The sequence below is a fragment of the Grampus griseus genome, assembly GCF_964374135.1.
Source record: "Grampus griseus genome assembly, chromosome: 14".
In the NCBI taxonomy this organism is placed as follows: Eukaryota; Metazoa; Chordata; class Mammalia; order Artiodactyla; family Delphinidae; genus Grampus; species Grampus griseus.
Genome location: NC_139008.1, coordinates 26544056 through 26559078, shown reverse-complemented (window position 1 = coordinate 26559078; position 15023 = coordinate 26544056). Strand labels below are relative to the sequence as shown.

Genomic DNA, 15023 nt, shown 5'->3' with positions numbered 1-15023 from the left:
CTAAAATCTGTATAAATAGTTGCCAGTGAGTGGTAAATTCAAGTTTTGCTTTTTGGAACTTTCTGGATTTTTTTTTCCTGAATAATTTTGATTTGTAGTTGGTTGAGTCCAAGGATATGCAACCTACAGATATGGAGGACTGACTGTATATTCTGGAATCTAATTCAGGATTCTTCTTTCTTTTTTGTCTAACGTGCAATTTGTGAATTACTACCAACACCATAATGACTTGGTTCCTGTGGCTTTGTAGTATTTTCTGATTTTTGGCAAGCCACTGGCTTACGATCATTTCTACCCATATATCATTGATGAAAGCAAGTCACACGGCCAAGCCCTGTCAAGGGGTGGGAAGGTACATTCCACCCACAATGAGGCCAAAGCAAGGGTGTGGCTACAGGGAGGATGAAGAATTGGGACCAATAATGCAGTCTATCACAAAGAGATAGTACATTCATGTGATTCAAAAATAATATACAAAGGGGTAGAGTTTTAAAATTCAAATTCAAATAGAAATTTGTATTATTTCCCCCGCCCCGTTTTTTTCCCCACAAAAGAGCATTCTGTATACAGAATGTATGTACTATTGTACATCTTGCTTTGTCACGTAATAGGTTTTGGAGGTCATTCTGTAGTAGGACACAGAGGATTCTTTGTTGTTGGTTTTTTCCAAGTGCATAATATTTTATTGTATGGTTGGTATTGTATGATACATAATTATTTATCATCCCCCCCACGGCTGGATATTTGCTGCATTTCCTTTCTTTTGCAGTGATACGGGTTGCTGTAGTGAATGATATGCATTGCTTGCATAGATGTGTATCTGTAGAATAAATTCCCAGAAGTGGAATTCTTGGGTCAAAGGATGTATGCATATGTGTTTTGATAGTTTTTGCCCAGTTGTTCTCTACACTTATACCAATTTCCATTCCCAGCACCTATGTGAGTAAGTCTCCATTTTCCAAATAGCTTCACTAAACAGTGTTTTTTAGACTTTGGATTTCTGCCAATCTAATAGGTGACAAATAGGTACATTTCTGAAGTATGAGTGATCTTGAGTTCCTTTTCATATATTTAATAACTGTTTTATTTCTTTTTCTGTGAACTCTGTCTTCTTGCCTGTTTTCATACTGGATTGCTGGTTGTTTTTTCTCATCAGTTTCTAGGAGATGTTTATATATTTGTTTATGATACGAATTGAAAATGTTACGAGTTTGTCATTTGTCTTCCATCTTTGTCTATTGCATATGTTACTATTGAAAGTTATTTGGATTTCTGTGTAGGCAAATTTATCTGCAGTCCCACGTTTATAAAGCAATTAGCCTATGTTTTCTTCTTGTATTTTTATGTTTCCTTTCTTTCTTTCTCTCTCCTGAAGATGCATTGGATTCACATTTTAGCCAGATGCTGAATAGTTGAATATTAAAATCAGATGTGATAGAGACCCAGATCATCATTATAGAACAAATAAAGTTCTGGAATACTGAAGTTATGTTAAAAGAAAACTTTAAAACATTACAATTTACAATTTCATTATAAAATTTTAATAGTTATATATGGAAAATTTGACAGTCTCCAGCAAGAATGGTAATTTCTCAGCACCATCAGCTATTTGCTTATTTTGGTCTCTCCAACTGTACATCCGTAAAACCAAATGACTCACTTTTAACTGAGATGACCTTGTGAAAGGATAAACTTGAAAGACTCCAGGCCTAACTGAATTAACTAAAAAGTAAATATATTCCTTAAAGGGTATTTTGTTTAATATGTGAATGCCAAGATGCCAAAAAGTTCAACGAAGATTAAAATTGATTTAATCTAATTTTTAAAAAAGTGTCTATGTGGGCTTCCCTGGTGGCGCAGCGGTTGAGAGTCCGCCTGCCGATGCAGGGGACGCAGGTTCGTGCCCCGGTCTGGGAAGATCCCACATGCCGCGGAGCGGCTAGGCCTGTGAGCCATGGCCGCTGAGCCTGCGCGTCCGGAGGCTGTGCTCCGTAACGGGAGGGGCCATAACAGTGACAGGCCCGCGTACCGCAAAAAAAAAAAAAAAAAAAAAAGTGTCTATGTGTTATTACATAGACACTTTTTTTTTTGTCTCTGCCACATGGCTTGTGTGATCCTAGTTCACCAACCAGGGATCGAATCCAGGCCCCTGCGGTGGAAGCACAGAGTCCTAAACAGTGGACTGCCAGGGAATTCCCTACATAGACTTTATTTTTAATTTTTTGTGGTAAAAAATTTGACATCAAATTTACACCTTAACCATTTTTAAGTGTGCAGTTCAGTAGTATTATATGTATTCACATTATTGGCCAACAGCTCTTCAGAACTTTTCATTTTGCAACATTGAAACTCTATACCCACTAAACATTCATTCCGCTCCCTGTTCCCTTCAGCCCTTGATAATCACTTTTCTACTTTCTGTTTCTATGATTTTGACTACATTAGAAACTCCATATGAATGGAATCAAATAGGATGTGTCCTTTTGTGACTGGCTTCTTCTCTTAGCATAATGTCCTTGAGATTCGTCCATGTTGTAGCATGTGACAGGATTTCCCTTTTTTAAGGCTGCATAATATTTTTTTGCATGTATGTACTGCATTTTCTTTATCCATTTATCTGTCAGTGGACACTTGGGTTGCTTCCACCTGTTGGCTCTTGTGAATAATGCTGCAGTGAACAAGGGTGTACGGATACCTCTTTGAGATCCTGCTTTCAGTTCTTTTGGATATGTACCCAGAAGTGGGACTGCTGGGTCATACAGTAATTCTACTTTTAATTTTTTACAGAACCTCCATACAGTTTTCATAATGACACACCATTTTACATTCCCACCACATCCTCACCATCACTTGTTATTTTCTGTTCTTGGGATGGAGGCCATTCTGATGGGTGTGAGGTGATACATAGACTTTTAAGTATTTATTGGCTCAAAAAGGATATGTTCTTAGTTATCTAACAGATGTATCTCTTAATATTCATGTTTACTGAAAATCTCTTTTCCTGCTTAACTATTTTCAGGTCCTCATAACTGTCCATGAGATTAACAGCTTTCACAGTTTTTATGTATTGCAGCATTTTACTCTTATGATAATAAATATGCAAATACATCAGTTGGCAGAATTTCACCATATAAAGGACATAAAGCTTTTTCCACTCAGGGGACAACTAGGATGCTTACCTTTATTTGAAAGCAAATAGTCACATAGTAACAATAAGTCTCTGTGCTGTGCCCTGCTGGTATTACTGACTCTGCCTGATTGTATACAGTGTGGGGGGGAGGGTGTCGTTCATCCACACAGGTTCAGGAATGCCAGAAATGCTGCTGAAGTTGGTTCTCTGGCATTCCAGAAGCCAGTAGTAGATTTTGACCAAATACTGAGTTTAAATTTTTGATCTAGTTGGAATTCATCTTTGGGTGTAGCATGAGGTGTGGATCCAACATTGATTTTTTCCAGGTGGCTACCTGGTAGTCCCCAGACCTAGAACTGAACCAACCATCTTTTCATCAATGATTCGTGATGCCACCTTTATCATAAATTAAATTCTCATATGTATTTGGATCTATTTCTGGACTTTTGGCTCTCCTTGGTCTGTCTGGTCTTATAACTGTTTCACTCTGCAGCACACTGTTCATTACTGAGGCTTTAAAGAGCATGTTCTTTGTATCTAGGGGAGCTAGTGCCCCTGTCCTCTTCTTTTTCAGAGTTCTGGCCAATTTTTTCTTCCAGTTTTATTGAGATATAATTGACGTATAGTACTGTATACGTTTAAGTGAACAGCACAATGATTTGACTTATATGCATCATAAACTGATTATTACAATAAGTTTAGTGAACGTCCATCACCTCACGTAGATACAATATTAAAAACTAGAAAAAACTGTTTTCCTTGTGATGAGAACTCTTAGGATTTACTCTCTTAGCAACTTTCATACATAACATAGAGCAGTGTTCATTATAATTATCATGTTGTGCATTGCATCCCTAGTACTTGTTTATCTTTTAGCTAGAAGTTTGTACCTTTTGACCATCTTCATCCAGTTCCCCTTCCTCCTATCCCCCCGCGTCTGTAACCACAAATCTGATCTCTTTTTTTTTTTAACATCTTTATTGGGGTATAATTGCTTTACAATGGTGTGTTAGTTTCTGCTTTATAACAAAGTGAATCAGTTATACATATGCATATGTTCCCATATTTCCTCCCTCTTGCGTCTCCCTCCCTCCCACGCTCCCCATCCCACCCCTCCAGGCGGTCACAAAGCACCGAGCTGATCTCCCTGTGCTATGCGGCTGCTTCCCACTAGCTATCTACCTTATGTTTAGTAGTGTATATATGTCCATGCCTCTCGCTCGCTTTGTCACAGCTCACCCTTCCCCCTCCCCATATCCTCAAGTCCGTTCTCTAGTAGGTCTGTGGCTTTATTCCTGTCTTACCCCTAGGTTCTTCATGACATTTTTTCCCTTAAATTCCATATATATGTGTTAGCATATGGTATTTGTCTTTCTCTTTCTGACTTACTTCACTCTGTATGACAGACTCTAGGTCTATCCACCTCATTACAAATAGCTCAATTTCGTTTCTTTTTATGGCTGAGTAATATTCCATTGTATATATGTGCCACATCTTTATCCATTCATCCGAAGATGGGCACTTAGGTTGTTTCCACCTCCGGGCTATTGTAAATAGAGCTGCAATGAACATTTTGGTACATGACTCTTTTTGAATTACGGTTTTCTCAGGGTATATGCCCAGTAGTGGGATTGCTGGGTCATATGGTAGTTCTATTTGTAGTTTTTTAAGGAACCTCCATACTGTTCTCCATAGTGGCTGTACCAATTCACATTCCCACCAGCAGTGCTTTTTTTTGATGATGGCCATTCTGACTGGTGTGAGATGATATCTCATTGTAGTCTTGATTTGCATTTCTCTAATGATTAATGATGTTGAGCATTCTTTCATGTGTTTGTTGGCAGTCTGTATATCTTCTTTGGAGAAATGTCTATTTAGGTCTTCTGCCCATTTTTGGATTGGGTTGTTTGTTTTTTGTTATTGAGCTGCATGAGCTGCTTGTAAATTTTGGAAATTAATCCTTTGTCAGTTGCTTCATTTGCAAATATTTTCTCCCATTCTAAGGGTTGTCTTTTGGTCTTGTTTATGGTTTCCTTTGCTGTGCAAAAGCTTTGAAGTTTCATTAGGTCCCGTTTGTTTATTTTTGTTTTTATTTCCATTTCTCTACGAGGTGGGTCAAAAAGGATCTTGCTGTGATTTATGTCATAGAGTGTTCTGCCTATGTTTTCCTCTAAGAGTTTGATAGTTTCTGGCCTTACATTTAGGTCTTTAATCCATTTTGAGCTTACTTTTGTGTATGGTGTTAGGGAGTGATCTAATCTCATACTTTTACATGTACCTGTCCAGTTTTCCCACCGCCACTTATTGAAGAGGCTGTCCTTTCTCCACTGTATATTCCTGCCTCCTTTATCAAAGGTAAGATGACCATATGTGCGTGGGTTTAGCTCTGGACTTTCTATCCTGTTCCATTGATCTATGTTTCTGTTTTTGTGCCAGTACCATACTGTCTTGATTACTGTAGCTTTGTAGTATAGTCTGAAGTCAGGGAGCCCGATTCCTCCAGCTCCGTTTTTCGTTCTCAAGATTGCTTTGGCTATTCGGAGTCTTTTGTGTTTCCATACAAATTGTGAAATTTTTTGTTCTAGTTCTGTGAAAAATGCCAGTAGTAGTTTGATAGGGATTGCATTGAATCTGTAGATTGCTTTGGGTAGTAGAGTCATTTTCACAGTGTTGATTCTTCCAATCCAAGAACATGGTATATCTCTCCATCTATTTGTATCATCTTTAATTTCTTTCATCAGTGTCTTATAATTTTCTGCATACAGGTCTTTTGTCTCCTTAGGTAGGTTTATTCCTAGATATTTTATTCTTTTTGTTGCAGTGGTAAATGGGAGTGTTTTCTTGATTTCACTTTCAAATTTTTCATCATTAGTGTATAGGAATGCCAGAGATTTCTGTGCATTAATTTTGTATCCTGCAACTTTACCGAATTCATTGATTAGCTCTAGTAGTTTTCTGGTAGCATCTTTAGGATTCTCTATGTATAGTATCATGTCATCTGCAAACAGTGACAGCTTTACTTCTTCTTCTCCGATTTGGATTCCTTTTATTTCCTTTTCTTCTCTGATTGCTGTGGCTAAAACTTCCAAAACTGTGTTGAATAAGAGCGGTGAGAGTGGGCAACCTTGTCTTGTTCCTGATCTTAGTGGAAATGCTTTCAGTTTTTCACCATTGAGGACGATGTTGGCTGTGGGTTTGTCATATATGGCCTTTATTATGTTGAGGAAAGTTCCCTCTATGCCTACTTTCTGCAGGGTTTTTATCATAAATGGGTGTTGAATTTTGTCAAAAGCTTTCTCTGCATCTATTGAGATGATCATATGGTTTTTCTCCTTCAATTTGTTAATATGGTTTATCACATTGATTGTTTTGCGTATATTGAAGAATCCTTGCATTCCTGGAATAAACCCCACTTGATCATGGTGTATGATCCTTTTAATGTGCTGTTGGATTCTGTTTGCTAGTATTTTGTTGAGGATTTTTGCATCTATGTTCATCAGTGATATCGGTCTGTAGTTTTCTTTCTTTGTGACATCCTTGTCTGGTTTTGGTATCAAGGTGATGGTGGCCTCATAGAATGAGTTTGGGAGTGTTCCTCCCTCTGCTATATTTTGGAAGAGTTTGAGAAGGATACGTGTTAGCTCTTCTCTAAATGTTTGATAGAATTCACCTGTGAAGTCATCTGGTCCTGGGCTTTTGTTTGTTGGCAGATTTTTAATCACAGTTTCAATTTCAGTGCTTGTGATTGGTCTGTTCATATTTTCTATTTCTTCCTGATTCAGTCTTGGCAGGTTGTGCATTTCTAAGAATTTGTCCATTTCTTCCAGGTTGTCCATTTTATTGGCATAGAGTTGCTTGTAGTAATCTCTCATGATCTTTTGTATTTCTGCAGTGTCAGTTGTTACTTCTCCTTTTTCATTTCTAATTCTATTGATTTGAGTCTTCTCCCTTTTTTCTTGATGAGTCTGGCTAATGGTTTATTGATTTTGTTTATCTTCTCAAAGAACCAGCTTTTAGTTTTATTGATCTTTGCTATCATTTCCTTCATTTCCTTTTCATTTATTTCTGATCTGATTTTTATTATTTCTTTCCTTTTGCTAACTTTGGGGTGTTTTTGTTCTTCTTTCTGTAATTGCTTTAGGTGCAAGGTTAGGTTGTTTATTCGAGATGTTTCCTGTTTCTTAAGGTGGGCTTGTACTGCTATAAACTTCCCTCTTAGAACTGCTTTTGCTGCATCCCATAGGTTTTGGGTCGTCGTGTCTCCATTGTCATTTGTTTCTAGGTATTTTTTGATTTCCTCTTTGATTTCTTCAGTGATCACTTCATTATTAAGTAGTGTATTGTTTAGCCTCCATGTGTTTGTATTTTTTACAGATTTTTTCCTGTAATTGACATCTAGTCTCATAGCGTTGTGGTCAGAAAAGATACTTGATACAATTTCAATTTTCTTAAATTTACCAAGACTTGATTTGTGACCCAAGATATGATCTATCCTGGAGAATGTTCCATGAGTACTTGAGAAAAATGTGTATTCTGTTGTTTTTGGATGGAACGTCCTATAAATATCAATTAAGTCCATCTTGTTTAATGTATCATTTAAAGCTTGTGTTTCCTTATTTATTTTCATTTTGGATGATCTGTCCATTGGTGAAAGTGGGGGGTGTTAAAGTCCCATACTATGAATGTGTTACTGTCGCTTTCCCCTTTTATGGCTGTTAGTATTTGCCTTATGTATTGAGGTGCTCCTATGTTGGGTGCATAAATATTTACAATTGTTATATCTTCTTCTTGGATTGATCCCTTGATCATTATGTAGTGTGTTTCTTTGTCTCTTGTAATGGTCTTTATTTTAAAGACTATTTTGTCTGATATGAAAATTGCTACTCCAGCTTTCTTTTGGTTTCCATTTGCATGGAATATCTTTTTCCATCCCCTTACTTTCAGTCTGTATGTGTCTCTAGGTCTGAAGTGGGTCTCTTGTAGACAGCAAATAAATGGGTCTTGTTTTTGTATCCATTCAGCCAATCTGTGTCTTTTGGTGGGAGCATTTAGTCCATTTACATTTAAGGTAATTATCGATATGTATGTTCCTATTCCCATTTTCTTAATTGTTTTGGGTTCGTTATTGTAGGTCTTTTCCTTCTCTTGTGTTTCTTGCCTAGAGAAGTTCCTTTAGCAGTTGTTGTAAAGCTGGTTTGGTGGTGCTGAACTCTCTCAGCTTTTGCTTGTCTGTAAAGGTTTTAATTTCTCCATCAAATCTGAATGAGATCCTTGCTGGGTAGAGTAATCTTGGTTGCAGGTTTTTCTCCTTCATCACTTTAAATATGTCCTGCCAGTCCCTTCTGGCTTGCAGAGTTTCTGCTGAAGGATCAGCTGTTAACCTTATGGGGATTCCCTTGTGTGTTATTTGTTGCTTTTCCTTTGCTGCTTTTAATATGCTTTCTTTGTATTTAATTTTTGACAGTTTGATTAATATGTGTCTTGGCGTATTTCTCCTTGGATTTATCCTGTATGGGACTCTCTGTGCTTCCTGGACTTGATTAACTATTTCCTTTCCCATATTAGGGAAGTTTTCAACTATAATCTCTTCAAATATTTTCTCAGTCCCTTTCTTTTTCTCTTCTTCTGGAACCCCTGTAATTCGAATGTTGTTGCGTTTAATGTTGTCCCAGAGGTCTCTGAGACTGCCCTCAGTTCTTTTCATTCTTTTTTCTTTATTCTGCTCTGCAGTAGTTATTTCCACTATTTTATCTTCCAGGTCACTTATCCGTTCTTCTGCCTCAGTTATTCTGCTATTGATCCCATCTAGAGTATTTTTAATGTCATTTATTGTGTTGTTCATCATTGTTTGTTTCATCTTTAGTTCTTCTAGGTCCTTGCTAAATGTTTCTTACACTTTGTCCAATCTATTTCCAAGATTTTGGATCATCTTCACTATCATTATTCTGAATTCTTTTTCAGGTAGACTGCCTATTTCCTCTTCATTCGTTAGGTCTGGTGGGTTTTTATCTTGCTCCTTCATCTGCTGTGTGTTTTTCTGTCTTCTCATTTTGCTTATCTTACTGTTTTGGGGGTCTCCTTTTTGCAGGCTGCAGGTTCATAGTTCCCGTTGTTTTTGGTGTCTGTCCCCAGTGGCTAAGGTTGGTTCAGTGGGTTGTGTAGGCTTCCTGGTGGAGGGGACTAGTGCTTGTGTTCTGGTGGATGGGGCTGGATCTTGTCTCTCTGGTGGGCAGGTCCACGTCTGGTGGTGTGTTTTGGGGTGTCTGTGGACTTATTATGATTTTAGGCAGCCTCTCTGCTAATGGGTGGGGTTGTGTTCCTGTCTTGCTAGTTGTTTGGCATAGGGTGTCCAGCACTGTAGCTTGCTGGTCGTTGAGTGTAGCTGGGTGCTGTTGTTGAGATGGAGATCTCTGGGAGATTTTCGCCGTTTGATATTATGTGGAGCTGGGAGGTCTCTTGTGGGTAAGCAATGCCATTTCCATTGAGCTTTCGTGCTGCCCTAGTCTCGAAGCTCCCGCCACTGCTCCTCAGGCCGGGTCCCCGTTGATCTCTTTTTTTATGAGTTTGTTTTGAAGCATAATTGACCTACTGTGTTAGTTCCTGTTATACAATATAGTCATTCAGTATTTCTATACATTTCAAACTGATGGCCACAGTAAGTCTAAGGTGTCACCATACAAGGATGTTACATAGTTATTAACTGTACTCCCCACACTGTATTTTTCATACCTGTGACTCATTTATTTTGCTACTGGAAGTTTGTACCTCTTGGTCTTCCTCACGTATTCCTCTTCTCTGCCTAACCTCCTCCCCTCCGGCAACTACCTGTTTATTCTCTGTATCTGTAACTCTGTGTCTGTTTTGTTGTATTTGTTCATTTGTTTTGTTTTTGTTTTTTTTAATGCTGGTTTGGCCAATTTTTTTTTTTTTAAGATTTATTTGTTTGGTTGGTTGCCCCGGGTCTTAGTTGCGGCAGGCGGGCTCCTTGGTTGTGGCATCTGAACCCTTAGTTGCAGCATGCATGTGGGATCTCGTTCCCTGATCAGGGATTGAACCTGGGTCCCTTGCATTGGGACCACGGAGTCTTACCCACTGTGCCACCGGGGAAGTCCCCATTTGTTTTATTTTTTAGATTCCACATATAAGTGGAATATATGGTATTTGTCTTTCTCTGTATGACTTATTTCATTTAGTATAATACCCTCTAGGTCCATCCATGTTGTTGCAGATGGTGAGATCTCATTCTTTTTTGTAGCCAACATTCCTTTCCTGGCCATTCTTGTTTCATTATCACATCATATTTCAAATCAGTCCCTGGTGCCTGTGTCCCCCAGTAAAAAACCTGTTCGTTTATTTATTTATTTATTTTTTGCGGTACGCGGGCCTCTCACTGTGGTGGCCTCTCCCGCTGCCAAGTACAGGCTCCGGACGCGCAGGCTCAGCGGCCATGGCTCACGGGCCCAGCCGCTCCGCGGCACGTGGGATCCTCCCAGACCAGGGCACAAACCCGCGTCCCCTGCATCGGCAGGCAGACTCTCAACCACTGCCCCACCAGAGAAGCCCCCGTTCATATTTTTATTAGATGGTGTTAAACTTATTAGGTAACTTATGGAGAATTGATTTCTTTATGATTTGGGGTCTTCCTCCTCATACATACCATATGTCTGCATTTTGACAAGCCTCTGTGCCCTACAATGAAGTCTTACATGTTTGCTCCTACATGAATTCCTAGCTGTTTCATCTTCTTTTGTTGTTATTTGACATGCCAGCCTTAGGGTCACTTTAACTGGTTCCAGTCTTGTACTCTAAAAACAACAAAGGATGATATTTATTTATTTATTAAATTTATTTACTTTTGGCTGCGTTGGGTCTTTGTTGCTGCGTGTGAGCTTTCTCTATTTGCAGTGAGCAGGGGCTACTCTTCGCTGCGGTGCACGGGCTTCTCATTGCAGTGGCTTCTCTTGTTGTGGAACACGGACTCTAGGCACACAGGCCTCAGTAGCTGCGGCACACGGGCTCAGTAGTTGTGGCTTGCGGGCTCTAGAGCGCAGGCTCAGTAGTTGCAGCCCTTGGACTCAGTAGTTGTGGCATGCGGGCTCAGTAGTTGTGGCTTGTGGGCTCTAGAGCGTAAGCTCATTAGTTCTGGTGCACGGGCTTAGTCGCTCCAGCCGCATGTGGGATCTTCCCAGACCAGGGCTCGAACCCATGTCTCCTGCATTGGCAGGTGGATTCTTAACCACTGTGCCACCAGGGAAGTCCCAAGGGATGATATTTAAATCAGGCACTTTTGGTAACTTTATCTTCTTTACCTCTAAAGACCCTTTGAGGTAGGAACTAATACGACTCAATCTTGACATAGTAGAAAGTGGTGAATAAATGAATGATTGATCCTCACTTTGACGTTGGAGGCCCAGAGGCCCTGAGAGGTTAAGTTCCCCAGGGACACTTAGCTAGTCTTACACGTTAGAGCAAGGTGTTAACTCATGGGTTCCACTCCAAACAGATGCTTCTGATCACCATGAGATACAGTTACGGGGATGTTAAAGGTTCTTCTGGAGACAAACACGGGATCAGTGAGAAAAGTTGCTGACATTTATTGAGCACTTATGTGTGAAACATCTGTTGTGTGTTTTGTGTGTTGCTGCACTCCCCAGCCCCCCACCCCATGCGGAAGTTATTACCCCTGCTTTGCATGTGAGGAAACTGAGGCCCAGAGAAGGTAGCTTTTCCAGACAGTTAAACAGTTTTCCTTATTGTAGCACTTGTCAGTACCCTTTTTTTTTTTTTTTTTTTTTTTTGCTGCATTGAGTCTTCATTGCTGTGTGTGGGCTTTTTCTAGTTGCGGCAAGCGGGGGCTACTCCTCGTTGCAGTGCACGGTCTTCTCATTGCAGTGGCTTCTCTTGTTGCAGAGCACGGGCTCTAGGCGCGCGGGCTTAGTTGCTCCGTAGCATGTGGGACCTTCCCAGACCAGGGCTCGAACCTGTGTCCCCTGCATTGGCAGGCAGATTCTTATCCACTGCGCCACCAGGGAGCCCTGCCAGTGCCTTTAACACGGCATTCCAGTGGCTATCTACACTGTCCAAAAGAAGCAGTTGTTAGGGCAGCTGGGCTGGGGCTGGGCGTTGTGAACTTTTTTAACTTTTTAAGGTAACTGAGGGATGAAGATGGCCTCCCTTAGCTGTTTAAATGCGTGTTATTACATTGCATGTGCGTTTTAGTGGGATGTTCTGAATGCCGACTGCATCGTGAGTCTCCGAGACAAGATGGAACATGCCACATCGTGGCATCTGACCGGAGCCTGTCTATGGTCCTAATTAGGTCCTGGCTCGTTGCTAAGTGCTTTATGGACATGATCTTATTTAACCCCCTGGGACAGCTGTGTGCATCTCGTGAGCTGAGAGGTTCCCACTGTGCAGGTGAAGAGCTGGGTCCAGGAAGGTTGAGGGGCCTGCTCAGCTCTGTGGGATTAGGACGTGCCAGAGCGGGGACTTGCACCATGTGTGCATGACCCTTCTTGCTCCCCGGGGCTGTAGGTGCCAGACGGATATGCCGTCTGCGGTCTTGGGCAGCTTTGCTTGTCTCTCACCCAGGGCCACGATCATGTCTCTTGAGGACTTTGAACAGCGCTTGAATCAAGCCATTGAAAGAAATGCCTTCCTGGAGAGCGAACTGGACGAGAAGGAGAATCTCCTAGAATCTGTTCAGCGACTGAAGGATGAAGCCAGAGGTCAGGAGGCCTTGGCTTTGCTCTGTGTGTTTCACCACCGTTGTGCCCTCTCCGGGTCTGAGGGTGTCCTGTCCCACAGCATCACCCAGCATTACCTGTGTTCCGAGGGCAGGGAACACACCGGGCAGGCTGAGCCTTGGTCCCCACCCTGTGCTAAGAATTGTCCGATGTCCAACCCTGTAGAGACCCTTTGTGGGTATTTAAGCCCAGCACCCACTTTATGCCCAGCAGGAGCACAGGAGTTTTGTGGGGAGAAAATGCCTGTTGATGGAATTGCTAGCCAGCCCATTTCTTTTGTGACTTGATGGCTGCTGATACACGTGGCTTGGACCTCCAGAATCTCATCAGCGTTTGCTCTTTGGAGGTAGCACTTCCAAAGGTAGAGCTTTCTAACTCTAAGACATTAGCAAGTCATCCAAGTTGGGTCCATAAGAGATTTTGTTAAAGTCCCAATCAATTGTTTATGACATTCATTTCGTTTCTAATGTTTAGCCAGTAGAAGGGGGTTTAGAAAGAAAAACTCTTTTAAGTTTAAAAGGTAGTTGTTCCTAAATGCCCATCAGTAATGAAGTGCTTAAGTAAATTACATAGATTTATTTTGTGGAATGTTAGTTAAACAGTTGTTCAAACAAATACGGTATAGATATAAATGTAGTCACAGAAAACTTGTTAAGGGACTTCCCTGGCAGTCCAGTGGTTAAGACTCCGTGCTTACACTGCAGGGGGTACGGGTTCGATCCCTGGTTGGAGAACCAAGATCCTGCATGCCGCTTGGCCAAAAAAATTAAATAAATAAAAAAGCCTATTAGGACATACCATTGAAGGGGGGAAAACACATAGATAGTAGATGTATGTTTCTATTTACGCTTAATAAAAGTTATTCATCTTATATGCTTAATAGATACACATATAAACTCTATGTGTGAAATGCAGGGAAAAAGGATTGAGAAGATCTCCCTCATGTTACAGTTGATTAGGAGTGAGAAGGGGCATTTGAGGACGGGTTGGGAAAGCACATTTTCACTGAGTATTCTGTGTATACCTTGATACATTTGAATTCTCTTAAAACAGTAAAAGCAGTAGTGTATCACTGCCATGATTTGAAAAAAATTTTAAACCTTTTTGTTTTTACTCAAAAGAAAAACCAAGCCTTCCAGGCAAGGTCCTGTGGGGTTTGCTTCATTCAGGGTTTCCACCTGGAGTTTTTCACTCTGATGGTTCTTCTTGCTGACCAGTGTCTCCTGTTGACCCTCCCCTTGCCTCATCACTCAAAGCAGAGACTTAAATCTGAATCCTTTTCCTGGCCCAGATTTGCGGCAAGAATTGGCTGTGCAGCAAAAGCAGGAGAAACCCAGGACCCCCATGCCCAGCTCTGTGGAAGCTGAAAGGACAGACACAGCTGTACAGGCCACTGGTTCCGTGCCATCCACCCCTATAGCTCATCGAGGACCCAGCTCTAGCTTAAACACACCTGGGACATTCAGACGTGGTAAGGAGGATGGGAATCAGGAGGGTTCTCTTGGCTTCACAAAGCTTTCCTGGGTGAGAGAGAAGCAGGACCAGGCTGTACAGCAGGGAGAAAACTGGGGTGCTCACAGGGGCAGACCATTGTGGTGCGTGGGAGGAGCCTCTTGGATGTAAGACGATAGGGAGTAGTGGAGTCTGCGGCAAAGTAGAGAATGGAAGCCTCATCCAGAGGGGCAGCTGCCACTCTGCTTCTACCGCAAGAGGTGTGGGCTCAGCAGACACTCCACTCTTCACCAGAAGCCAGAAATCCTCTTGTCTAATATGAAATCTCCCAAATTAAAAGTTTCAGTAACCAAATAAAAAATTTAAAAAGGATTCTGTGGGTCCAGCAATACATCATCTAGAACTGGACCCAGCATAACCTGTGCTATGCAGTAAAAACCAAGAAATTTGAGTTCTTCCCCAGCCCCTCTGCTGACTGATTAACTGTGAGGCTCTGATTGGGCCACTTAATAGTAAATAATAAAAATAGACAATTATTGAGCACGTGGGATATGCCAGTCCCTCTGCTTACTGTGCTTTGTACTTACATATGACCTCACTGGATTCGCACCGTGGCCCAAGACGCAAGTAATGCAAGTGCTGTCCCCATGTGATGGGTGAGGAGACTGAGGCCCTGAGTTAAGGAGCTGGCCTGA

At 41.1% G+C, this 15023-nt stretch overlaps 1 protein-coding gene across 1 annotated transcript in view; it reads left to right on the top strand.

Moving 5' to 3' along the window:
• Nucleotides 1-15023, top strand: part of NDE1 (nudE neurodevelopment protein 1) — a 35190-nt gene that overhangs the window by 16180 nt on the left and 3987 nt on the right. Inside the window, exons 5-6 of the mRNA XM_082669752.1 lie at nucleotides 12722-12858; nucleotides 14168-14347. Coding sequence (XP_082525878.1) covers nucleotides 12722-12858; nucleotides 14168-14347 — 317 coding nt within the window. The remainder of the gene's footprint in view (nucleotides 1-12721; nucleotides 12859-14167; nucleotides 14348-15023) is intronic.